Raw genomic sequence first — 27,245 nt, forward strand, 5'->3', positions numbered from 1 at the left:
TGTCCTAAGATACTTTATGATTTAGTATCACCATTATACAAAAAATAATAGGTATTAAAAAATACACAGGGCATGGATATCAAAAAATGTAGTAAAATAATTAGAAAATAAAAATTTAAGACTATATTGCCTTTATTTGCAATAAATTTGTGTATTAAAATATCAATAATTCTGAATAATAGCTATATTTAACCAATTTGCAAATTTTTTAAAAAAATTTAATTACTAGTTCTCTTGAATTTGTGCCAGCCAACTTCAGCACAACACTGGATATAATGAATGCAGTTTCTGAGTATGCACATAAACATTTATAATGTAAGTAATAGAGCTAAACAAGATGAATATTATAAGCATAAGTTGCCTCAGTACAAGAATTATTGGTATAGCAAAGTTATGCCTCTGACAAGGTTCTCAACAAGGTTTGTAATGTGTATAATAGTGATAACTGTGGACTTTTTTTTGCTTGTTCTCTTTAAAACAGGTGATAAATTCAACATATTATAGGAATCCTATTTTCACTAAAATGCAGATGGAAGCACATACTAATGAAACTAATATGTTTTGGCTCATATTTCTACATTCTACTAAAATTATTAATGTGAAATTGCATAATATATCCTCTTAGCCCCACTTTGGGGGAATTGTATTACTTCATTTCAGGCACTTAGAAAAAGATTGTTTCTAGTGACAAAAATACTGTATGCCAATTCTGACATTATAACTGATCAAATCTTTGCAACAACTATAGCACAGGCCACTAAAATATAACTGTGATGAACAGAACTATATAAATAGACAGCAACTCCATACATTTCTCAGAAAAAGAGAAAAGAAATCATTAGGTTATAAATATCATTGTTCAAAGTTATAAATTTCTACAAGTTGAATACTCAAAGGGAGATCTGCATTTGAAAATTCAAAGTAAGTTTTAATTCAGAATTTCTCTATTACTTCCTTTTTGAAATTGTACTACTTGAGACAAATGTTTGAGGTAGTGAAGATAAAATGATTAGAACTGAAATTTTCCTATTCTAATGCCCATTTCAAAAAATTATATCTCATATTCCTGTTTTTCTTTTATGAGGAGGCAACTAAAAATATTGTGAGAAACATTTCAACAGAATAAACCAGGGTGGTTCCCGCTTTCTGGAACTGTGATTCCTTTAAGATCTTTTCAGCATTCACGAACTGAAGAGCAGGTCAGATTCTAAAGGACCGTGTCCAAAAAGATACTTAACAAATATTATCCCAATTCTACTTTGTACTAACTTTCATTTGACTTGAATGCACTTAACCAGCTATTCATGTTTTCAGGCAAAGTAATAACTGTTTTGTTATTGTAAAGTGAGTAAAATCCCACCAATAATAATTATGCCATCAATTTGCAAAAAGCAAACTCAGTATGCAAATAAGCACTATTCCTCATACAATTGCTAGGTCATCCGTGTTGAAAAATAAAAGCAGGAGTGGAAAGGTGAGTTGAAAATAATCTTACAGCACCTCTGAAAGAATCTTCTCTCCTTACACCCTGACTCCAGTTCTGGAAATAAAACTCTATAATGCATTTCTGTTAATGAGTATCCCTCAGTCAAAAAGGAAAATAATGTGATAAATTCCATTTAGTTCTTTTCTAGAATATATTAAATAACTCCATAGAAGTTCAAAAAGTTGCACATCCATTATTCTTAAAATAACTTAAATAGTAGCATCAATTATTGATTGCTATAAGATAGTTTATAATTTCACAAAGGCTTAAAGTCACTCAATTTGATAGAAGTCACAAAAACCTCAACTGAAAATCAATATATTATTTTGTGACTAAGTCAAAATCCTATCACTGTAAACATTAACAAATATATTTAATGATTATTCTATCTTTAGTATAATTCCATAGCTTCATATTGATGTGGGTGCTATGCCTCTGTGGCAGAAATTGGGAAATTGTTTGCAATCAAGGGTGGTCATGTGACTGAATTGTGTTCAAGGACATGTGCACAAAAGTGAAGCAAAATGGGAAGAGCACAGGCCCATTTAAACAAACAACATGAGTCCTTCCAAGTACGCCCTTTGCAGCCCTGCACTAACAATGACGGAGCCAGGGTCAGACACCCGAACCCTCCTTAGAGAAAACACCACATCCCCATCCTCCACCACTGACTGGACTTTACTTGATGAAAACTTAGCCTCTAGAATGTAAGCCACTGTGCTGAGGAGTTATATTGTTACAACAGCAAAAAGTTCTCCCATCATACTAGGTTACTACTTTTCTAAAAGGGAAAAGGACAGAAACTGATTTCTCTATAGATAAGGTAAAAAGATTAGTTTAAAACTACTGGACAATTAAGAAATCAATGTATGTAGCTCATATCCACATACATTAAAGTCCCCAGCATAATATCTTACACACAAGAAAGAATAAGTAGAGAACAGAATAAACTAAAATTTTCCATAATCAGCTTTTCCCTTATTTACTCTCTTGGTAACACACAGACCCTAGAAGTACGTAGTCTAAATAGCAAAGAAATCACCGTTTCTGAAAGTCAATGACTTTTTCTATCAAAACCTCTCTGCACGCCACCTACTTGAGTTTCAATGAACTGGAGGATAAAACAAATACATTTCATTCTTGTCTCATATGTATACTTGGACTTGGGATTTCAGAGAGGAACAGAGAACAGAAAAGATTAAAGCCATCTAGTTTAACATCTTTATATCTTTATATTCTGGATGATACATTTTGATGTACTAGGTTTTAAAAGCACCTATATGATTTTTCTCATATAGATGCCTTTAAGATATGTTTATATATATATGTGTGTGTGTGAGTGTATATGTGAAGCGTTTAGATGTTTTCATGGTGTTAATCAATATTTGCCGGATGCAATATCACACAATTTATCAGTATTATATGTTTGCTCAAAATGTAATTACTCATTTATTCATTCATCCGGCAAATATTTATTGAGCATTTATATGTGCTGGGTACTCTGAGCATTTACTATACATTAACATATGAGGCTTCTATTCTCATGGTGCTTACATATTGACCGGGGACCAGAGAAGGAATGGGAGATAGAAAAATAATATGCAAAGAAATAAATAATAACATAATTTCATAGACTGACAAGTACATGAAGAAAATTTCAAAAACGAGAAAAGCAGTTTGTAAGAATAATGAAACTGGATGGACTTCTAAGAGTGAGAGGATCATGGAAGACATGAGTCATGACAGTGACTTCTGTCATTTCAGTAACTGCTGCCTCTCCAGAATCTAGAAAGACCTGGTATATTATGAATAAAAAACTACTGAATGAGAATAGCAAGAGCAAAGCATCTTGGAGTGTTCAAGCAAAAGAAAAAAAAAAGAAAAAAAAGTAAAGGGGGCCTCCCTGGTGGCTCAAGGGGTTAAACACCGCACTATGAAGCAATCCACAGCCTCTGCAGCACGAGTTCGATTCCCGGCCCACCGGGGAGCAACCCACATGGTGAAGCAGACCTCTCCTGTCTCGCCCACTGCTCCCCTCAGCAGTGTATTTCATCAGTCTGCCTGTTCTGTTCTCCACTCTGTCTCTGGTGAATCCTCTCACCCCCTGCACCTCTGGCCTGTACCCCAGTACTTGTATGAAAAAATAAATATTTAAAAAAAATACCACGGCCAAATATTCATATTTAGTTATAATTCCCTTTCATTTTCTGCTCCCCCCCCCATTTTACATTAGAAAATCCTCAAGCTTTTATTCTTAGTCCCATTATCACTGCTTCCTCACTTTTTATGTTTGTTATCAATGCTTTCAGGAACCTGATACTCCATTGAAATAATTCTGAAATCTGTCTCTCAATCTCATTCTTGAACTTTTACACACAAATTTTCAACTTCTTAACTGGGCATGTCACCGTAAATGTCTCATACCCAAGCCACAGCAAATCCGTTATGGTCTTGCCAAGCTTCTCCTTTTCTTGAATTCACTACCTGAGTCATCCAAATAGAAAGCTTGGGATAATCTGATTTTACTCTACACCTCCCAATTCCAAAGTTATCAAATTATGATTTTAGCACTGCCAGACCTCTCCAGTGGAAGGCACTCATCATGTCCACAGACATGGCCTTTGTCCTTCCACTTTGGGGGCTGGCAAGGGCCTCCTGAAGTGCAGGCCTCTTTAGTCTTCCACAGCTCTGCTGCAGGCTCTACCCTGCTGCAAGTGACAGCACTAACATCAGGTTCTGAGCACTTTTGCTAAAAAACTATTAGCACCTCATCTCTGACAGAATAAGCCCCTCAGGCCGCAGCCAGAGAGCTAAGATCTTCTGGGATCAAATATTTGCCAACCTTTCCCACCACACTCCCTCCCCACACCCCAGTATGTTCATCCATGAAGCACATCATCTTGTCACCTAAGACTCTGTGCTAGTTTCTAAAAAAGCCACCGAGAACTTTTCCACCAAAGTCTTGTGCTATTTTTCCTCAGGGTGGAATGTCCTTCTGCCCTTCTGTCCCTGTGAGCATTCTACTCATTCCAGCACTAATTCCACTTCCTTCATGAAGCGTTCCTAAATACTCAGAACAAGCCATTCCTTCCTCCACAATCCCACAATACTTACCTGTATTTATAATTCTTGAATTGTTGAATTGTTGATTTTGATGTTAACAAATATATCATCATAAACCCACATTCTGAAAATATTGTTCTATAGATATTAGGCACCCAAACAAGTTGAAAAAAACATAAGCATCTAATAATGTGGAAAATTATTAAAACTAAACTGATAACTACCATGGTGGATGATTCCATTTTCTAATAATGCTTGTCCCAAGTGAACACCTTCCTCAGGCCTGTGAATTTCTCCAATTTCCAACAGCCAAGATACAAATTCACTGAAATAGAAATCCAATGTTAATTTTTACCCCTGGAAGTCTCTCTGCACTATGCATTCATCAAAAAGCTATAAAGGGAGTCTCAAAATATAAAGGAATATTTGCGGTATATTTCTGCACAAAATTTTTCACATTGGTAGGACTTATAGTACTTAGATGATACTCTATTGGAGAAAAGCCATGTCTGTACATTCATACATACTTAAACTATACTCTGTAACTATTAAACTAGTTGAGAACTCAAACACATAGGGGAATTTTTAGAGCAGCATTAATTAGAAGGTCACTTTCTATATAAAGGCAAATTGGGGACTAAAGGGAATACAATCAATCTTAAAGACAGCGAAAAGACAGAATTCAATAGATAATTACGACTTCGCACAAGAGACAAACCATCTTGAATGTGGCCTTCCAGGCAGAGAGAACTGGTGGGTGTGAAACGCCAGGAAAACCAACAATAAAACTGAATGCCACATCTGGTAGAATTCTGAAGTGGCCTTTCTACCCCAGCTCCCCAGTAAAAATCCCACCACTTGATTGTGCAGTCAAATACTAATTAGTGCTGTAAATGGATTTTACATATGTAATCAAAATCCAAGTCAGTTGATATTTAAACATAAAAAGTATCCAATTGTCTCTGACCCAACAGTTAAGCCTTTTGGAGCAGAGCTTTATTAGGCTGGTAACACAAGGGGAAATCACAAAAATTAAAAGTATAAATAAGACTGACTGTGCCATCACAAGTTTTGAAGCTCAAGGAGGCCATGTACAAATATACCAAGGAATGTAGGTTAACTCTTGTTGAATGCAGACCTGGCCAACATCTAGCAACAGGACTTCATTCCCATGACCAGAAAGACCTAAACTCTGCCAATGACCTGCATGTGCATGAAAGTAGACTCCCCTTGTAGCCTCAAGATAAGACCCAGAGCCCAAGCCACCCTTGACTTGGGGCTTATTAGCTCCTTAACGGAGAAACCAATTCTGCTCACCTGGTCTCCTGACATTTAAAATAGCAAGCTACTAAATGGGTGTCGTTTCAAGCCACTGTGTATATGGTAATTAGTTTTGTAGCAATAGAAAATTAATACACACCAAAAGTCGTAGAAGTTTTACTACGCTGTTTTCAAATTTGGTTAATTAATTGCTGTATCTAAACTGACATCCATAAGGAATACACCAACCCAAACCATCCATTAGAACGGTTGTCTGTGCCTCACACATCTGCAAGAGCTGTGTAAGGCCACAGAGGATTGCAGCTCACATCTTTCATCATTTCTAGAAGAGTATGGGGCACCTCCAGGCTCATAGATAAAAAGAAGATGATTTATAACACTTAGCAGAGTCTCAACTAGGTAGTGAATTTTTATTTAATGGTTATGTGGTAACATTAAAAGCACACTAAATACTGAGATAATTTATAATAAAATATTTTATCATGATCATGTTATAAAAATCTAGCACTTGAACTTTCACACTAACTAATGAATGTATTTTAAAATGGTTTTATTTTTGAACAAAAGCTAGAGAAACAAAGTTTTGAGGGTTTTGTGAAATTGTTTTTCCATTTATTTCAAAACCAAAAGCAACACAAGGCTAAAGTCAAATGACCAGGGGACATGGAATTCTAAAAATGGATGTCTAATCTAAAAAGTAGGTTTTAAGACAGAGAAGTTCTTAAAAGTCATTCTTATTCTACTATACATTATAATACAATATAGTGCAATGACTTGAATTCAAACCCCGCATCTGCCTCTACTAGCGGTATAATGTTAAGTTAGTAAATCTGGCTCTCCAAACCTTAGATTTTTTTCTTAATAACATAGAGATAATAATAGTATCAGTCTCATCATGCAGCCATGGGATTAAACCAGTTGACAATTATCAGGAACTCAGCACAGTGCCTGACAGATTTTCAGAGCTCATTAAATGTGGACACTGACAGGTGATTGAAATGGTTGGTATGTAGCTAAAGCAGAATTCTCCATTTTGATATCACCCAATTCCTGCACTTAAAATGTACTCTTTCCTGTACTTAAATGTACTGCTCTGAGTTAGAAGGATAGGGACAAAAAGCAGAGGTGTAGGAAAGGAAGTAAGCGAGTGACTTTGTGATGGGCCTCACTCGTCACAAGCAGTTCCCATCAACATTAAAAAAGGATCAAAGAAAAATATCGGATGGTCTCACTCATAGCAGGAATCTAGAAAACGTAAATAAGGGACCAGGAAAAAGAATAACTATAAGAAAGAAAATATCAAAATCGACAAACAACTATGAACCAGAGACACTCTATGGTGGGTGGGGGGCGGGGAAAGGAGGGCTTGGGGTCAAAATAAGGGGGTTGTAATTGTATGGGGGATATAAAAAATAAAATTTAAATTAAAAAAATAGATAAAAACAAACAAACAAACAAACAAAGGGATCATGACCCATTCGGAAACAATCTCAAACACTGTAGCACAGAGATAATGTGCTGTTATGGGAAAGGTTGCAATGAACATAACTAATACTGACAGAGTCGCTCCTTTGTATCAGGTGCTTTGGGAAATGCTTTACATATCTTTGCAAGTAACTAGCACCACAGCCACATGAGGCAGTGAGGGTCAAGGATTGACAAAACCTCTCCCTCCTTTAGGATAGATTTGATTCTGGGTTAGCTTTCTAGTTTTGTTTCCCTAGAAACCTGATGGAGGTAAGGTTATCCGCTATGTTACTAGGCAGCATAGCTTATGGTAAAAATTACCCAGGCAAATAAACTATATATTTATAAATTCCTGATGAGAAAATATAGCTTGAAGTAGAGACTACCTGATAAGCGGGCTTGTCCCTATGGAGATTTGTGTAAGTTATGCCAAGGGAGTTGTTACATGAAATTGCTTCTCCCTGAAAAATGGGGATTCCAACATGGGCTCACATGGGCTCTTAGCCTTGCATGAGCACTATCACTTCTAGGGGCTCCCAACACTAGAGTTTTGTGGCTTGCTGTGGGGACCACACCCACACAAACTTGGAAGCCCGAGGTTTCCTGGTTTATAGGTAAGCAAGATGATCATGTCTATTTTTTAGAAGAAGGAGAATTTAACTTTCCCAATTCCCTCAAGTAGTTAATGGTAGAACCAGATATGAATAGAGTCTGTTTGTGAAGTCTGGGCTTTGAACTACGACTCCAGGCTACTTATATGGAGTTACATTTTGAATTTAATAGTTGTTTGGATTTCGGCAGTTAAACTTTGACTTCTAGTCTCTAAATCTTTAAAAAATATTTGAGAATTGAATATTGAGAAGTTGAAACAATGTACAGAAGAAGCCAACACACAGCCTGGCCTACAGCTACCTGCAGGCAATCTATCCCTATTGGTCCAGTTCTGCTTAACCCATCTGGGATTTCTGCAACTGCTGTGGGCAGAAAGCAGAGGATACAGTGAATATGTTTAGCTGTGCTGAAAACCCAGGCAACTTTCCTGCCTTTTGCTCTGTGCCTGGTCCTCCACAGGACCCACTTTTTCAGACTATTCATCTGTATCCTTTCATCCTGAGCTCTCTAAATTCTGAAATCACTGGTAATTTAGACTGTGTCTCTAGTGCTATAGTCTTCCCTGCCTTTCAGGTCCTGTACTTCCATCCACTCTGTCCCCTAGAAGCAAACCCACCTGCATGCCAGCCCTGGACCCCAACCTTGCTTTGTCCTTGGATCACGTAAACCAGAAATTATTGAAGTCATGGATGAATGGCTGGATGGCTCCTGTTTTCTGTTCATGATTCCTGACTCTGTATGCATTCCCTCATCAAGCACATGACCCAGGAAATTCTGACAGTAAAAGACTCCAACTCTACCTTCCAAGAAAGCATTTAGGGAACGTAGTCAGTTTTCTTTTTCTGTCTTTGATCAGGTTTCCTTGTTTGCACATCATTTTATAAAGCTTCTCACCCTGCTCAGAGATCATTACCCAGGTGTCTTGTTCCATTCCTAACTTTAAGCCTGTCAAAAAAAGAAACAAAGGATAGGTAATTGAAAAAGTCTCTTCATTCAATCATGCCATCATTAAATTAACATTTATTGCTTGTCTACCATATGCTGGGGGCTATGGGTATAGAGTTCTGTGTCACAGGGCCCTGGGTTTCCAGAAGCTCACAGTAAAGGAGAGAAACAGTGAAGGTAAGATCGCCAAGGCTGTATGGTAATGTTGGACAAATTGTGTCCTAAAGGTACATGGTTTGGTCAGTGGAGGAAGATCACCTGTATCTCAGACTCCAGCAACCTCTTCTGGGGGATTTAATTAGCACAACTTGACATGATGGTTTTGCAGACAGCTTTGGGGGAAAACCAGATATATCAGAGGCCTATTCAGAGTATTTTATCTCATCTGAGGAATGTTCACAAAGGTTTCATAAAAGGGCATGGTTGAATGCACAGATATGAATATGATTTTCAAAGAAAGGCAAAGAATTCACAGGAGCTGATGAAGTGAAGTAGCGCTGAGGCACAGAGCCCTGCGCTTTAGGTGAGAAGTCAGAAGACACACTGGCAGGTTAGGCAAGGTCCTTGGTCAGTTGCAATTTCACCATACTTCACTCCTTGCTGGGTGCTGGTGAACCATGTAAGTGCCTTAACCAAAGCAAGGAGAAAGGCAGGTCATGCAAAAAGAGTTTTGTTGCTTTGAAAAAATAAATAAATAAATCTGGGAGGACTACTTGTGGAGCAAACTAAAAGGGAGGGGGTTTTAAAAGTAGGAGGTCATTAGGAGGGAAATACAAAATTTCAATAACCTACAAACAACAGTAAGGACTACAGGCAAAGAGAAGGAAGTTGAAAAATATAGAGGAGGTGGTTGGTTTAGCGTCGGTGTGAAGAAGAGAGAAGTAGGAATGCCTTTCAGATTTTTTGAGCTGAAATCTAAATTGTAGGTGAGGGGCAGCAGGGAGGAGGCCTATGGGTCAAAGGTTTCAAGTTAGGAGAAGTCCAGTACCAAATAGACACTCTGGATGTTCAGAGAGAGCCTGAAGTTTAGGGATCAACTGAGAACATGAGTATGAGGCTCAAGTGAGAGGACAGGCTGGGCATTAAGAGGGAGAGAAAAGCTAGCTGTGTAGAAGTGCAGTCCCAGTGACGGCACTGATCAGCTGTCATAGGAAAACAAAAACTAGAATTATCTATATTCTTTTAGCCACAAAATTTCTTACTAAAATTATATTGCTTACAATGGAGACATCATTAACATTTGTCAGTAATAGTGAATAATCCACTAAGAATTGGCCTATTAATAAAAAGATTATTAGAATGTATTTTCTTCTCCCTCTTTTTTTGGTATATATAAATATACAACCATTTCAAAACTAAAATAAAAGTTCAACTTGAAAATTTCAAGAATTTGCTATGCATTTGAATCAATCACCAATTTTTTTTTAAAAAACTTAAATTCAATTATGCAAATGTCAGAATCTTTTATCTGGTTCTTCAGATGATGGATTAAGTATTGGAAAGTGCCTTATTAATTCTTATACAAATGTATACTATGAATATTTTAATCAAGGTAAGAACTTTGTATATCCTTCAAAGGAAAAAATCTGAAGATGAAAGGGCTCTTTGTGCTTTGAAATTTCATCACGAATAAAATGTTTTATTCCTAGAGCTCTAGGAAAAGGAATAAGCACTGTTGCTTTTTATTATTTGGTAGGAAAGCTGGTAGTTACAAAAGCATTGCTATTTACTAACTAAATGACAGAAATATTTTTACTTGCAAATAAACTTCACAAACTGAGTATTGCCAAACCAAAATAACTTTTGTGAATCTTGTTGAAAACATGAAACAAATTTTAGCTAGGCCTCCTCATGTAAACAAGCTTATTTGGTGAATTACCTTATATTCATTATTAGTCCAACAATTTTAAAGAGTTTATACCCAAAGTTTTTTAATCTATAAACTACGATGCTACCACATGTGGTCTAGGACTGTTTAGTGTACTGTTAAACAGAGAGAACAATTGTTGGAGATCCTCTAACACTGCATTATATTACTGAAGCTTTTCTTTTGAAGGAAAACCATGATGATGCTTTAGACATGTCAAGAATAAAATGCAAATAATAGAATTTAAAGCAAGTAAAACTATTTGCTACACACTAAATGTTTGTGTGACCCCAGAATTCATATACTAAAACCTAATGGCCAAGGTGATGGTATTGGGACGTGATTTGATCCTGAAGCTGGATACCTCATGCATGGAATTAGTACCTTTACAAAGAAACCCCAGAGAGACCCCTCACTTCTTCTGCTATGTGATGACACAGTGGGGAGCTGGCCCTCTATGAACCAGGAAAGTGTTCTCACAGAATCTTGGGCTTCCCAGTCTCCAGAATTGAGAGAAATAAATTGTTATTGTTTATGTCACCAAGTCTTTGTATTCTGTTGCACCGATCTCCACAAAGACACCGTTTAAAAGATACTGCTATTAAGGGACCAGGAAAAAGAGTAACTATAATAAAGAAAAAATCAAAATCACCAAGCAACTATAAACCAGAGACAAACTACGGGGGTGGGGGGAAGAGATTGGGGTCAAAATAAGGGAGGTGCAATTTTATGGGGACTATAACCAAGATGAAAATGCATATATATTGCTCAAAAATGAAAAATGATGTAAGAAATATATAAATAAAAATTAAAATTAAAAAAATAAAAGATACTGCTACTATAATATGAATAGTTTACTAACTATAAGGTCTTTCATTTATTAAGTAAAAATACTGAAAGTAGTTGAAAAGTGTTTTAGTATGTGACTTACATTACACAGAAAAGCCTACTGAACACATTTACATTTTCACTGTCTCATAACTTTTCCCATTATATGCTGCTAAGTTAGGGTCTTAGAGCACAATCCACACACCTACCTTTCCGCCGTTCTCTTTCTTTCAAAATAGCTTCAAACCATTCATGCTTCTCTTCAGGTGTTTTTGCCATACACACAAACCATTTATTTTTTGCAGTGTTATGTATCTTCCATCCATTAACAACAATGTGTCCACTGCTGTGGAAGTCAGCTGGAAATTAATGAGTAAAGGTGAAAGAGCAAATGTAATATATAACATTTCATCAATTTATTCATCCAATTCACGAAAGTTCTAAAACCACTGATTCTTGAAAATACCTTTGCTTTATTTATATGTACTGAAAAACACAGAAACTAAAAAAAAAAGAGAGATTTATATTTTGAATGTAGTCAGTGTTCAATAATGGAATATTTCTAATTTATAACATTAATATGTTTCCTGAAATTAAACACCTAATTAACATTCCTTTTATCTATCTACCAAAATAATATTAAATTCCTAAAGCAATAAAAGTTATTCTAGGTTTAAGAGACACACCATAACACTAAAAAGACTCAGAACATATGAGCAGAACAAATGAATCAGAACAAATTAATGGAACATACTAAAAGTGCCCTTACTTAAACTGCAATTAATAGAAATGTGCAAATGCCAATCCATTACCATTGCACATGGTTAAACAATACACATACTCTAAATCTGTAAGAGGAACAGTCAGTAACAACCTCAGAAGCAGTTCATGCCACTCACAGCCAACTCAAAGGCAGAAGGTGGAGCTTCCTGGCCCCCACCCCCTGACTTCCAGAGCAGGGCTGCCAGTGGGGAACAAGGGCAGGGCTAGTACAGTTTAAGCAGCTCCAGAAAAGTGTTAGTGAAGAAACTGCCATCTGGTTTCCAACTCAAGCTTAGTGCCCCCTCAGTGCCCACTAACTGGAGTAGGACAGATGGCATCTGGTCACCTCTGGGCAATTATTTTTCTTTCTACTCTTATTCTGTCTTTGTTCTACTTTTTCTCACTCCCTGTATAAATAACCAGTTTTGGGTTCTGCCTTTGGGTGATGTCTTGTATTCTGCAGTGTGCCAATGAGGACTCAACCACCACCAGGTCATTCCCAATTCCCCAGGTTCTCCCATTTCAAAATCACATCATCTCATACAATCAGCATGAATAGCAACTCATACAATTTCTCTTTGAGTATGAATTCACATTAAATTGACATTTTCCTGAGCTCACCATAATTTGGCTAAGCTGTCATGCTGGATTTGGAAATGTCAACAGCAAACCCTCTATGACAGCTCTCAGCCTAAGAGAAGTTAAAGAATGATGACGCTAGTTGTCACAGACTTTACAAGCACAAAATTCTGCAAAGCAAATATTCCAAGACAGAAAAACATGTGACAAAGGACTGAATCAGCAGCTGTGCCATTTAGTGACAGTTTTCATTTGCCTCTACTGAAAGTCACTAAGAGGTAATGGTTGGTATACAGGAGGTGAACGAAAACATTAAGGTGGATTAGAGAAATGCCTTTTCTGCATTGCTTTTGTTTTTCCTCAAATAATACCTTTAATTTGGTAAATTTGGCAGACAGACATGGTTGGAACTCACTATATTATTCCCTTGTGAAATATAAAATGTGCAAATACCTTTCCCATTCAGTATGCATATTTTCAATTTAATGATAATTTCTTTGTGCAGAAACTTTTCATTTAATGTATCCCATTTAATTATTTTTGTTTTTATTTCCTTTATTGTTCAAGTCCCTGAAGCCAATGTATGAGTATTTCTCCTATGTTTTTCTCTATGTATTGCAAGGTTTCAGGTCTTATAATCCATATTGAGTTAATTTTTGTATATAATGTAGTTGGTGGTCTATTTTCATTTTTTTGCATGTGTCCATCCAGTTTTCCCACATCATTTGTTGAAGATATTCTCAAATGAATATGCTTGGCTCCTATGTCTTAGATTAACTGTCCATATAGACTATCTTTCTGGGCTTTCAATTTCATTCCATTGGTCGGTGTGTCTATTTTTATTACAATGATACTGTTTTGAGTATTATAGGTTTGTAGTATAGTTTGATGTCTGGGAGTGTGATAACTGTTTTTCTCCTTTCTTTGTCAAAATTGTTTGGCTGACCAAGGTCTTTCACGGTTCCCTACAAATTTCAATATTGTTTGTTCTATTTCTTTGAAGAATACCATTAAAACTTTTTATCATCTTGGGCCTCCCCAGTGGCACAGCGGTTGAGCACTGGGTTGCGAAGGTGCCTGCAGCCTCTGCAGCACTGATTCGATCCCTAGCCACCAGGAGAGAGTCCCACATGGCGCGCAAACCTCTTCTGCCACCCACGGCTCCCTTCAGCAGTGTACTTTGGTCCTTCTGCCTGTTCTGTTCCCCTCTCTGGCTCTGGTGAATCCTTTCACCCTCCCACACTTCTGACTGTACCCAGTGCTTGTATAAATAAATTAAAAACAAAAACAAAAAACTTTTTATCATCTTCCTGAATGCAGAAAATGGCTGTGTTCAGGATATATTAAAACAAATGTACAAATGACACAAGCTTTTTACACTTCTGCATGCCATACCATCATTCAGGTGAAAGCATTTCTATTCTATGCTATATCGATGATAATAGTATGAGTCATTAGCTGACTAAATAAAGATTTATTTATTTGTGTATACAAGAACTGGGGTACTGGCCAGAGGTGCAGGGGGGTGAGAAGATTCACCAGAGACAGAGTGGGGAACATAACAAGCAGATTGAAATACACTGCTGAGGGGAGCTGCGGGAGACACAGGAGAGGTCTGCTGTGCCATGTGGTAAGCTCCCTGGCCCACTAGGGATTGAACTTGTGCTGCAGAGCTGCAGATAGCTTCACAGTGCTATGCTTAACCCCTTGAGCCACCAGGGAGGTCCTCATTAGTCATTATAAATAAAACTAGATCATATTTATTTATTCCTCAATAGATTTGAGATTCCAAATGCAATTATTTCTTCTATAAGTTTTGAGTTAAATAATGTAATTAGTTGTATGATGGAATTACCAAGAAAATAAAAGCATTTTATTTATACCTACAATATGAAAAAATACTGTCATTCCAAAATTATTCAAATAGATGGAGAGACATTTCCATTTCCATCAAAGGTTCTAAGCATACTTAAAAAAGATGAGTGTGGTGGATTCACTTGTTATTATTTACACTGAAAGCTTATATACTGCAGGCATAAACCTGGTTTGCTTTGGTAATGAGCAGATGAGCTTGATCCTGATGGTACTTGTCTGCCCCTCATTCAATTAATCCAGGGATGGTCCAAGTGTGAAGAGGACATGGATCTGCTCTGCTAAGATCTATCAACACGAGCGCTCCCATTCATTCAGTATAAAATGTATGACACGGAAAAAAAGAAAGGAGAAAGTTAATGTAGCACTCAGATTTTCTTAGAAGAAATAAGTGGTCAAAAATGATCTCATATACAGGTGCCTTTTCTCTTCACTGCTCTCCAGTTGGCCCTTACAAATTTAAATCCACATGGAGCCTTTGTTCTGTATTTCTTAAGGCATAGACATGGAAACCTAGTAAACGTAATTCTAGTCTCAGTTATATACTAAACAGCTGGGTAAGCTTGGATGAGTTAGTTCTTATGCCTAATTTCATTTCCATCATCTGAGTGTTAATGAGGTATATTAGTTGATATTCAAGCTCTTATGCATTTCAAAAATTGTATTTTTAAAAAATTTACAAGTCCTAGCATAGGATATACAATTTCCTCATAGAATCTAGTGGATATACTCATGATAAAACTAAATTTTTTTTGCAGGAATCTTAGAGAAAGTGTCCAATTATAGACTAAAATTTCTCTAAGTAAGCTAGTAGCAACTATTTGCAGCCAAATTCCTGTATCATACAGCTTATGTGTAAGGAGGAAGTAAAGCCTTAATTGAATAACACCAAGCCTAATTAAATTTCTTCAGCCTATTTAAATGAAAGCTGAGTCTTGAAAATTCATGCCAAGAGGTACCATCGGACAACTAATTTATGACAGCTAAATAAGTAAGTATATTGAAATGTCCTGTCTGCTCCACTAATTCATATTCATCAGTGTTTGAGGCCGTGTTTCCACAATGCCTCTAATCCCCCAGGTACCAAGGCCCAGAAGTCTGGAATGTTACCAACACTAACAGAACTCTGGAAGATTGAATCCAAGGACAATTTGCATAAAAGTCCCACCACCTTCATAAGCTCTCACACCCTTATGTTTGATATTGGTTTGCATTTTATAATCCCAAAGGCCCTGGTTCTTACATTTCTTTATCAAGTACCCAGTTTCCCAGTAAGTTTGGAAATCATTCTCAAAATTCACCTAAACTAGTGGTTCAAATAGTAATAATCACATCCTCTGCAGAAGAAGGAAAACAGTAAGATACAGAAGCTCTGTGCCCACTGAAAAGCATAAAAGGGGGAAACACCAAAATAAAAGTATGCTAAAGCAACAGGGAAGAGACGATTCCACTAGAGTAAGACAGAGTCAAGGAAGGGCAGAGAGGTCTCACTTCCTCCCACCGCAAGCACAATGAGGACTCATGAGCTTTCTCAAGTTATTGAAGCTGATAGATAACATTTCTAACATCACTAGTCTCCTCAGAAAGCATTAAAATGAATTACTGCCACCTTAAAAAGAATAATGTGCATATCCTGCCGTGGAAAGGTAACCTACTAGGTCCCATGTGTTTGCATGAGCATACTGTTATTATATAGTCTGCACTATAAAGCAAGATTTGAAATGCAGGGATTCCTACCTGTGCCAGCTGTCTGACAGCCCACACATCTATCCAACATCAGCCAAGAGAAACCTCTTCCTAAGATCCTAGTTCTCAAAGTAAATGCCCCAACTCAAGCACCACCTGCATTTTGCTCACTGCATGTTTTTTCCCCCTTAACTGAAATAATCTCAGGTCACTATTTAAGGACTGGACAACTCATTAGGATACTAACAACTGGATAGAAAGAGCACATAGGTGAGCATTTGAAAAACTGTACACCTAACAGATGATAAACATTCTTCTCCCCTGTGGGAATCAGGAATAGTAACAAAGGTATGTGGGAAGGAAGAGCTCATTGGTGGCCCAATCCCATAAGAGGGCCCAAAGGTATAATAAGATAGGGCCTCTCCTGGTGGCACAGCGGTTGAGAGCTGGGCTGCGAAGCTGCCCGCAGCCTCTGCAGCGCCGGTTCGATCCCACAAGGCATGCAGACCTCTTCTGCAATGCTCGCTGCTCCCCTTAGCAGTGTATTTCGTCAGTTTGCCTGTTCTGTTCCCTGCTCTGGCTCTGGTGAATTCTCTCACCCTCCCACATTCCTGACTGTGCTTGCATAAATAAAATAAATAAATCTTTAAAAAAAGGTATAAAATAAAGATACATGAATGCTCTGGGGTGGGTGAGTATGTGGGGTGTGGTGATGCACATCTGAGGAGGTATGAACCTCATCTTCTGAATCATACTATTACAGTGATGTAAACCATCACCACCTCAAAAAATAATACATGAACAAACCAAAAAAGTTTGAGAATAAAAATCATTTAACAACAATTATTTTTGAGATTTATGAGAATAAAAATCCTTTAGCAACAATTAATATATTAAAACAATTAATATATTTTATTTCATCTTGTCTTTTCTATTAGAAACGTCTTTTCTATTAGAAATTCTAATGAAAATCACTGGGGGAAAATGAAATTTGGTTTACTATGCAGTAGTCTTTCAAATAGAAAATATTTCATTTTAACTTCATTTTACCAATGTTTGTGTCTACTCAAAATTTCATGAACTTACTTGTAAAAATTCTGTACCTTCAAATCTACAGAGCCAAAATTTACTATGCTGGAGTAATAAAGTACTTAAAATGAACACTTAAATTACACAAACTGCGGCAGGCTGCGCCTCCCATGCTGTCTCTTGACATGGTCGGGGCATTGGGGGAGACTCCCGAGGAGCGAGGAGCAGCAAGTGCAAGAACTCCCCCACTGTACTTCCCAGAAGAGGAGAGCATTAGCAGGCGTTGCCATGGAGACTCCTTAATTCAGATCTTCTTTGGGAAGTGCAAGAACTCCCCTCTTCTGGGAAATACAACTTTCCCTCTTCGGGGGAGCACAGGAATGCCCGGCTTCTCGGGAGTCTCCCCCAATGCCCGGACTATGTCAAGAGACAGCATGGGAGGCCCAGCCTGCTGCAACAAACCACCTCCATCCACAACTTCCTCTACAAGCAAATTGACAACCCATTTATATTAATAATGGTTGTATACCTAAAACAATTCTATAGAGTTTGCTACATTTTAGAGAGGATATATTATAGGAACAAAGTATCACATACATATTTATAAAACATGATATAGCAGTTCCTCAGACAACATCATTTTGTTCAATGTCATCTCATTATAATGTTGATCAGCAAGAAAACTGATTTGTGTCCAGGGCCACTATCTGTGTGGAGGACACAAATTCCCCCCATGTCTGCATGGGTTTCTCTGTGTACTCCACCTTTTTGCCACATCCTAAAGATGTGTACATGTCAGGTTCACCGCAGATCTAAACTGCCCCAGGAGTAAGTATGAGTATATTTGTGATATGCCCTAAGATGGAAGGGCATCCTGTCCAGGGTTGATTCCTACTAGGTGCCCTGAGATGCCAGAATAAGCTCTGGTCACCCTGAAACCCAAAACTAAAATAAGTAAGCTGGGAAATAAGTGAAAGACCAACTACAAATAACTTAAAATTAAGTGTTTGGGTCTTTTTTTTAGAAGTTTGATGATGATTTTGTTGCCAGAAAACACATAGAAGAACTTAACTCTTGCTTATTTCAAAAAGCCTATTAAAATACTGGCTTCTTTTTGGTCATTTTACTTAAGGTTGCAGTTTGCAAAAACCTATTGATGAAGTTAAGTATCACTTAAAGAAAAGCAATTCATTCATTAAATAGTTTCACTCATGGTCTCTGCACTAGGAACTGTGAGTGTCCTATGGCATTCTTACTCAGTTATTCTTGGTATTTCGGCGCTTACTGCTGGTGTGTTTTGGCTCAATATAATTCTCCACTTTGACAACAGTCCTTCTTTTCCTTATCTCGCCTTTCTCCTCTAATTGCTCTAACAAAGTTTTTTCAAATCAATCAGTGAGCAGTGTGTCTTATGCAGGAGTTTACAACTGGCATTTCATTTTAAATGTGCTAACAATCACTTACCTGTGCCATCATCGACATTCTCCACTTCCATCACTTCTGTATTGATTCGCCCACGAAAAAGATACCGATGTCCATCTGTAGATGCCTTGCTATTCTTCAATCGTCTTAACAATGGAATGAAAGCATGCAAACTCTGTTAGTAAACTTTATGCAAACCAGTGTTAAAGCAACATCATCAAAGTGATTCTTGGGAAAAAAGACACCAAGGCATTCAGCAACATCAAATGTTAGATTCTTGGTATTTTTGTTTCCTTATATTCATAACAACACTGGTTGCTATATGAGATTTGACCTAAACACTCGTTTTTTTTTTAATATAAAGAAGCTTTTGCTAAGGACAACATACAGGTGGGAGGGTGAGTTCTTTGGATCCATGAAGGACATCAGAAGTGCCAAATCAACTCTGACAGATTCTAAAAGTTGGCTATTTTTAAATTTCATTTGATTTTTATTTTACTTTCATTTCTCATTTCATACTGACTAGGTGGTAATTTCCAATTTTTTTCAAGTCCTCATTAATTCAGCCAGTAGTTATGATCTCTTTGAAAATATATTAATTGTGCTGGAGGTTTTTAGCTCAGTTACATCCAGATGAAAATATTTTTCCCATTCATTTTTAAAGGATGATTTTTAAATCATTTTTGTATTATGATAACTGTGAACTTGAGTAAATTTTTTAATTTATAATCATTCATAAAAGTTCTATTTTTTTTTTAAAGTCCAGACATTTCAAAACTGTGTGTGGCATATAGACTACTTGTCTTTAATCTTAAAAAGTATGTTACACAAAGTAAAGAATTTCAGGTTTACACAGGAACATTTGTAAAAATTAATTAGGTATGTATGTATGTTTACAGTGAAATAACTTTACACTCAAGAGATATCATTTTAAAAACTGGATTTTTATTATTAAAGAGAAAGGATTTTTTAAATGATTCAAGAAGATTAAATAAGATCCAATTGGTCAAGAAATTTCAATTGACCTGAAACTATTCAATTTGACTAATTTGACAAGTCTAGCTGACAACTTAAAATAGTAAAATAATCATTAACTTGTTCTGTTATATAGACACAGGGAGCACAAGTTAAGAAGTGCATATCCACAAGCGTCAGTACCCACCCCCCTCCTCTCTTCTGCAGTAGACACCTGCCTTGGGGTGGAAAGGCTGGGTGCTGGTGCAATATCACTCCAAAGTGATATCACTGTCCATGTTTACTCTTAGAAAAGAGTCCATATTCCTTACATATCTGTCCCAAACCTCTTCAAAAATGTATAGCCTTCATCACTACTAGAGAGAAAACTAAACTGATTAATCTGACTGAGGGTTTGTCAGTCTAACCTTCACCACCCTGCATGCTCATGCTCATTTTAAAAGGGACTTCTGAATGCCCTTCGCTATTTAGTCTAAATAAATTCAATAAATTAGTGAGTCAGGCCATGTATCTATGAAATTTGTCTCATAGGTGGCTAAATATAACAAACGAAGAGCAGATTAACATCCAAGAAACTATATTCTCTAAGGTAGGAAATAGTATCACAGTATCTTACAAAATAGAATAATTTGTAAGATGATACACTTAATATTCATATATATAATATTTCATCTAATATTTGAATATATCACTGGTTTCATTTTCCAAAGTACTAATTTTGTTTATGGCCTTATGAACTCTGTATAGGTTTTTTATATTTCTCTTGACCTACAGATCTTGATACTCAATTTGAAATTCCAGTATGTGCTGATCAATACTGTAACACTTAGCTCATATAGAGAGATCTTTGGCCCCTTAGGATGATGACTCTAATGAAGCATAAAAATTGAACAGACTATGTTTTTTTTAAGATTTATTTATTTATGTATACTAGAGCTGGGGTACCATCCAGAGATGTGTGAGGTGAGAGGATTCACCAGAGACAGAGTGGGGAACAGAACAGGCAGATTGACTGAAGTACACTGCTGAGGGGAGCACCGGGTGAGTCAGGAGAGGTCTGCTGCACCATGTGGATTGCTCCCTGGCCGGCCAGGGATGGAACTCGTGCTGCAGAGGCTGCAGACAGCTTCATAGGTTGTGTCTTAACCCCATGCGACACCAGGGAGGTCCAAATAGATTATGGTTCATTATGGTTTGAAAATAATTGTGTTCTATAGTGTAATGTGGAAGATTTGCATATTTTGAATCTATGATTTTCCTCCTAATTATGTGACTTAAAGTTAACCAGAATACAGGGTCCTCCCTGATGGTGCAAAGGGTTAAGATATAACCTATGAAGCCATCTGCAGCCACTGCAGCATGAGTTGGATCCCCGGCTGGGGAGCTACCCACGTGGTACAGCAGACCTCTCCTGACTTGCCCGCTGCTCCCCTCAGCAGTGCACTTCAGGTCAATCTACCTGTTCTGTTCCCCACTCTGTCTCTGGTGAATCCTCTCACCCCCCCCACCTCTGGCCTATACCCCAGCTCTTGTATGCATAAATAAATAAATCTTTTATTAAAAAAGTCAACCAGAATACATATGCAGGAATGTTCACAGTAACAGAAAAACTAGAAATAACTTTAAAATTCATTGATACAGTATATATAAAAATGTGATTAAATGTGACAAAACCAAACAATAAAATATTATGCAGCATTTCAAATAAATAATCACTGCTACACACATGAATAAACAGTTGAGAAATAATACTGTATACAAAATATAAGTTGCAGAAGACTAAATACACCATGATACTCTCTTGTAAAGATCACAGGAGAGGGAGTATCTAAAATGAAGTGAAGTTATGCTATATTCACACTATTCTGATCCAAGAAGGACACTCAGATTTACTGATTTGAATTTATAATCACTATGTATGTGGTTCTCATTATACATACATAAAGGATATTTGCTAAACAGAAGGATTTGACTTTTATAAAACCTTTCCTGTTGTTTGACTTACTTAAATTACAATCCTGAGGCCATAAACAACACCATCATTTGCGCGCTGATAATTTTGCAAAGATAGATTTGAGGGCTGACAGATAGACTTATGAAAACAAATATAATGAAAAAAGATCTCATTCTTAACTGCATACATATAATAATTTTACCTACATGAGTGTGGTAATTAACTTGATAGGAAAAATCCTTTCACAATGTATATGTATATCAAATCATCATGCTTTATACTTTAAATGCCTTACAATTTTATTTGTCAATTATATCTCAATAAATCAGGGGCTGGGGGAGGAAACTGCTTCCATACAACTTGAATCATATTATAGTTTTTAGTCAGTTAGAAGTAAAATTAACAGCTTTTTCTACATCTTCCTATAACCTATTTATATTATTCTGAGTCCTACTACCAAACACAAAGAATTTAAGAGAAAACTAAAAAAAAAAAAAAAAAAATTCATTTTCTGATGTGGTAAACGGAATTTTTAGAAGCTCATAAAAATAGAGAAAACAACAATTTATTTGCCTTTTGGCTCTAGTCTTAACCTGTTCCCTTTCATCATGGTCCATGGGAGAAAACACTGACAGTTGGGGGTGATTACTCAGATTATGAGTTCTGGGGAGCACAGAGGAAAAATTAGAACTATTAAGTTGACAAAAAATCTGAAATGTTGCTTGCTTATCATCTTACCTGTGTTTTCTTTTGCAATACACCAGAAGATTATCAAAAAGAAAAAACACCCTTTCTTGAATATTTCCAGAAGAAATTTTCAATAAGACTCCACACATTAGCATTTCAGTGCAGGTGTCAGTAATGTTGGATCCCTAAGTTAGGAAGAAAGGAGATAATGTCTCTTTACTTAATAGAAACTTATGTATTTAATGCTTTTTCTTCTTAAAAATATATGTTTTATTTGAAGCAGTAATATATGCACAGAATAAAAGTTCAAATAGTGTAAATATTTATATACTGAATATAAGCCTCCATCTCTTCCAGTCTCTGCATAGCCATTCTCAGCAGATAAGACTGTCTCCTTTTAGCTATTTTATGTAAATGTATGCATGCACAAGCATATATATGCTGCCTATGTTCTTTAAAATGATTTTTTCAAACTGATTCATAACATCAATATCCCTGACATTCCTTTCCTCTTCTCTCTCTCTGGTATGGGAAAAGAACCATGGACACATGGCAAAGTTCTTAGTCACAAAGGTTTAAAACTCAGAACATTCATTTTTAATTTCATATTTCCACAATATGAAATTTTTCTGATCTATTATAAAATTTTAAATTAAAATGACAACTTTTATACCTATAATAAGAAACTACCCAAAGTTAGGGACGTTAATTAAGAAAATGTGACTAAGTCAATGTAATATCTATACTAAAAACATATTTTAAATCTTAGATAGTTCCTTTTCCTTTTCCCTTTCATGGCAATGGCAGATATATATAAAATGCCTTGTGCAAAGTCTAACACATAGAAAGGCCTCAATTAAAGTCAGCACAATTATTATTACTATCTTTGAAGGGGATCTAATTCTGCAAAGTAACTCCATTTACTTTTTTTTTTTTACAGATTTATTTATTTATACACGCACTGGGTACAGTCAGAAGCACGGGAGGGTGACAGAATTCACCAGAGCCAGAGCAGGGAACAGAACAGGCAGACTGACGAAATACACTGCTGAGGGGAACAGCAGGCACGGCAGGAGAGGTCTGCGCACCATGTGGGACCCTGGCCAGCAGAGGCTGCGGGCAGCTTCGCAGCCCAGTGCTCAACCGCTGAGCCACGAGGGGAGGCCCTCCATTTACTTTTGATCACTACTGTGTCTACTGTAGTTCATTGACTTTATAGTTTAACTCTTTGAAGAAAATATTATTTCTCTTACCCTCAAGCTATTGAGGGAGGACATCTTATCATTCCAGATAACACCAACTCTTGTCCTAATGAAACTAAGCCTCTATCTCACATCATACACAAATAATAACTCAAAAATGAGTTGAAGACTCAGTTTTAAGACCTGAAACCATAAAATATATAGAAAAAATAGGCCAAACATTGGCATCAGGGATGTTTTTAGAGATTCAATTCTAATAGCAAGATAAACAAAAGAAAATAGGAGTACATTAAACTAAAAATGTTTTTCACAGGGAAGGAAGTGATCATTAAATTGAAAATACAGCCCATCAAATGGGAGAAAGTATTTGCACATCATACATCTGATAAAGAGCTACTAGAACTACTTAATCTAATGGTAGTTGAGATTAACAGAACTCAATAGTAAGAAAACAACCCAATCAAATAATAGGTTGAAGAGCTAAGTAAACATTTTTTCATAGAAGATTTAAAGATGGGCAATAGTATCTGAAAAAATGTTCATCACCAATTATGATGAAGAAAGGGAAAATCACAATGAAACACAACACCACACCAGTAAGAAGGGCCCATATCAAAAATAAAATATATAAATATGTGCTGGTAAAGGTGTGGAGAAAAGGAACCTTCATATATTGCTGGTGGGAATGTAGACTGGTTCAGCCCTATAGAAAGCAGTATGGTGCTTTCTCAGAAGAGTAAAAATAGATCGATCATATGATCTGGCAATTCTTTGTCCTAGTTATCTACCTGAAGAATGAAAAAAACACTAATTCAAAGGGATGTATGCACTCATTGTTCATTGCAGCACAACCTAAATGTCCATGACAGATGAGTGGATTAAGATGTGTCATATATACACAATGGAATACTGCACAGTTATAAAAATAGATGAACTGTTGCCACTTGCAACAACATGGGAGGAACTGAAGGGGATTATGCTAAGCAAACTAAACCAGAAGGAGAAAAACAAATACCAAATGGTTTCACTCATACATAGAATATAGGAAAACAAAACAAAGAATTAGACAAAACTAAATCAAAAACAAACTCTAGAAATTTCACTGTAAAACGGAGGCTACCTGGCCTCCCTGGTAGCACAGGTGGTTGAGCGTAGCACTATGCAGCTGTCTGCAGCCTCTGCAGCACGGGTTTAATCCTGGCTGGCCAGGGAGCTGCCCATATGGCACAGCAGACCTCTCCTATCTCGCCTGCTGCTCCCCTCAGCAGTGTATTTCAGTCAGTCTGCCTGTTGTGTTCCCCCCTCTGTTTATAGTGAATCCTTTCACCCTCCCACACATCTGGCCTGTACCTTGGTTCTTGTATGCATGAATAAATAAATCTCTAAAAAAAATTGTAAAAAATTAAAACTGAGGCTACGAATGGGGAAGACAAAGGGTATAGAACAAAGTTGGGAGGGGCCTAATGAACTATGGTGAAGAACTATGGGTGTCTTGGTTGTGGGTATGGTATGGTAACATACATCTGAGGAGGTGTGATCCTATACCTTTGAATCATACACAGTATTTTAAACTGTTACTTCAATGAAAAAGTTTATAAAATTTGAAAATAAATTATAAAGAGAAAGTAGAAATTTTTTAAAAGCCGAGGATACATAATGGACACAAAATCATACATACATGTAACCAGGAAAGAGAAAAGGTAAAGATCAGATAGTAACAACATTTAAGGAGAGGCTAACATATGTTTGTGTGTGTGTGTGTGTGTGTGTGTATATATATATATATATACATATATATATATATTACACATCATATATATGTTTAACAAGTATAATTAGATATCTATAGAAGTGTAACATCTTCTAAGTAAAAATGTAGATGCCAAAGAATGGGAAATACAAAAAGTATATATATAATAAAAGTCATATTTTTAACATTTCTAAACTGTACAGGCAATGGATTAAACATTTTCTCCTCTTATAAATCTCCAAGAAGTTGGCCTCTCTGATCCTAAAGTTTTAAAGGGAAAGCATACTTATTTAATTAGGCAGAGACTGCTATACTGTGAAAAAATTGTGACCATGAAACAGATACTTTCCATGAAAATAAGCTACTTCAACAGCACAGTGACATCAGAGCCCCAAACTAACACTGAAGAAGGTGTGAAAGAATCAGTGTTCTTAAAATAAGGAAGCTATGCATAATCATTAATTATGAACTGCCCTAAGGCTTTTATATAGAATGCAATACATATTTACATATTTGATACAGATATTTTAAAATAACATTTTACCCTAAGAGTCAGAGTCCTGATGTCTTTTAGCAATTCCTTATAGAAGAACCAAAATCATGTATCTGCATAATTTATGTTTTATCTTTTTTAATGCCTATTTCCCAGGAATCTACATTGATGTAAAATCTGTGCTTACAATGAATTATGTATAAAGGATTAAATACAGCAAAACCTCCCCACAGGAAGTTACTGGCTTACTTTCATTAGATCAAGTAAGTAATGTTAACTGATAGCTCAAGGTAAAAGTAATCATAAAGAAATAACTGTTACCAGTTGTTGGAAACATATTTGCTCAAGGTAAAAGTAATCATAAAGAAATAACTGTTACCAGTTGTTGGAAACATATTTATCTAGTAGCTTCCCTTAAAAAACTTCTTTTCTACCAAAGCTGGGAAAATCTTATTCCTCCTCCATCACCACTGCCCCAGCAGGGCAAGGATGAAACATGTCAAGAGAAGTTCATTAGACTAAAGAAACAGAACTTGTACTATAGAAATACTGTTATAAAGACTGAATATCTAACAATTGCAGCATTTTCAACTATAGTTCAAAGAAGTAAAAAAAAAAAATCCTGTAACATATTTGAATCGTAAGTCAGAAGAGAATGCTAAAGAGAGAACTAGAGAACATCCAAGTCGCTGAATAATAAAACAAGTTTTGGACTCCAAACAGAACCAAGTCAGAATCACTGCCATTAATCAGAAGACACAAAAGTATTTAAAAAAAATAGTAAGAAGTCACTGGCAATTAATACTTAATACAAAGTAATGATATTTGTATTTAATTATCATTCAACTCACTATGTATCACACATTAGGCTAGATGCTGGGAACCCAGAGATGGAGACATGACCCACTCCCGAGAAACATACTGGTAAAAGAAATCGATATGTAAACACAGATTAAATGCAGTATGATCAGTGCAATAGCAGGACATTGATAAAATGAGTGTTGGCAAGAAAAACCAGTGATTAATATGGTGATAGCTGTGGGTGTTTGTGATTATATGTGTTTATAATTAATGATACAGTACATTCCATGTTGAGGTTTCAGGTTCAAATGAGATTCAGTAATTTTCTTTGTCAAATGTATTAAGTACAATTTTGATATGTCATCTTCCCTACAGTTAAGAGATCTACCTGAAGGAATGAAACCAACAGTGCCTTCAGTTATCAGAGATCAGACTCAGAGGCAGCCATGTTGCAATATTCCTTACCAGCAGCTCTTCTTGCTAT

General features: G+C 36.4%; 1 protein-coding gene across 1 annotated transcript in view; it reads right to left on the minus strand.

Annotated features, from left to right (window-relative positions):
- The window catches only part of PREX2 (phosphatidylinositol-3,4,5-trisphosphate dependent Rac exchange factor 2), a 261,162-nt gene that overhangs the window by 148,337 nt on the left and 85,580 nt on the right, over positions 1–27,245 (minus strand). The window contains exons 7-11 of the mRNA XM_037505649.2: positions 22,567–22,700; positions 18,942–19,045; positions 11,759–11,908; positions 8,710–8,854; positions 4,774–4,874 (exon numbers count right to left, since the gene is read on the minus strand). Of these exons, the coding sequence (XP_037361546.1) occupies positions 4,774–4,874; positions 8,710–8,854; positions 11,759–11,908; positions 18,942–19,045; positions 22,567–22,700 (634 nt within the window). The remainder of the gene's footprint in view (positions 1–4,773; positions 4,875–8,709; positions 8,855–11,758; positions 11,909–18,941; positions 19,046–22,566; positions 22,701–27,245) is intronic.

This window comes from Talpa occidentalis, unplaced genomic scaffold, assembly GCF_014898055.3.
Source record: "Talpa occidentalis isolate TD23 unplaced genomic scaffold, MPIMG_talOcc4v2.1, whole genome shotgun sequence".
Taxonomy (NCBI): domain Eukaryota; kingdom Metazoa; phylum Chordata; class Mammalia; order Eulipotyphla; family Talpidae; genus Talpa; species Talpa occidentalis.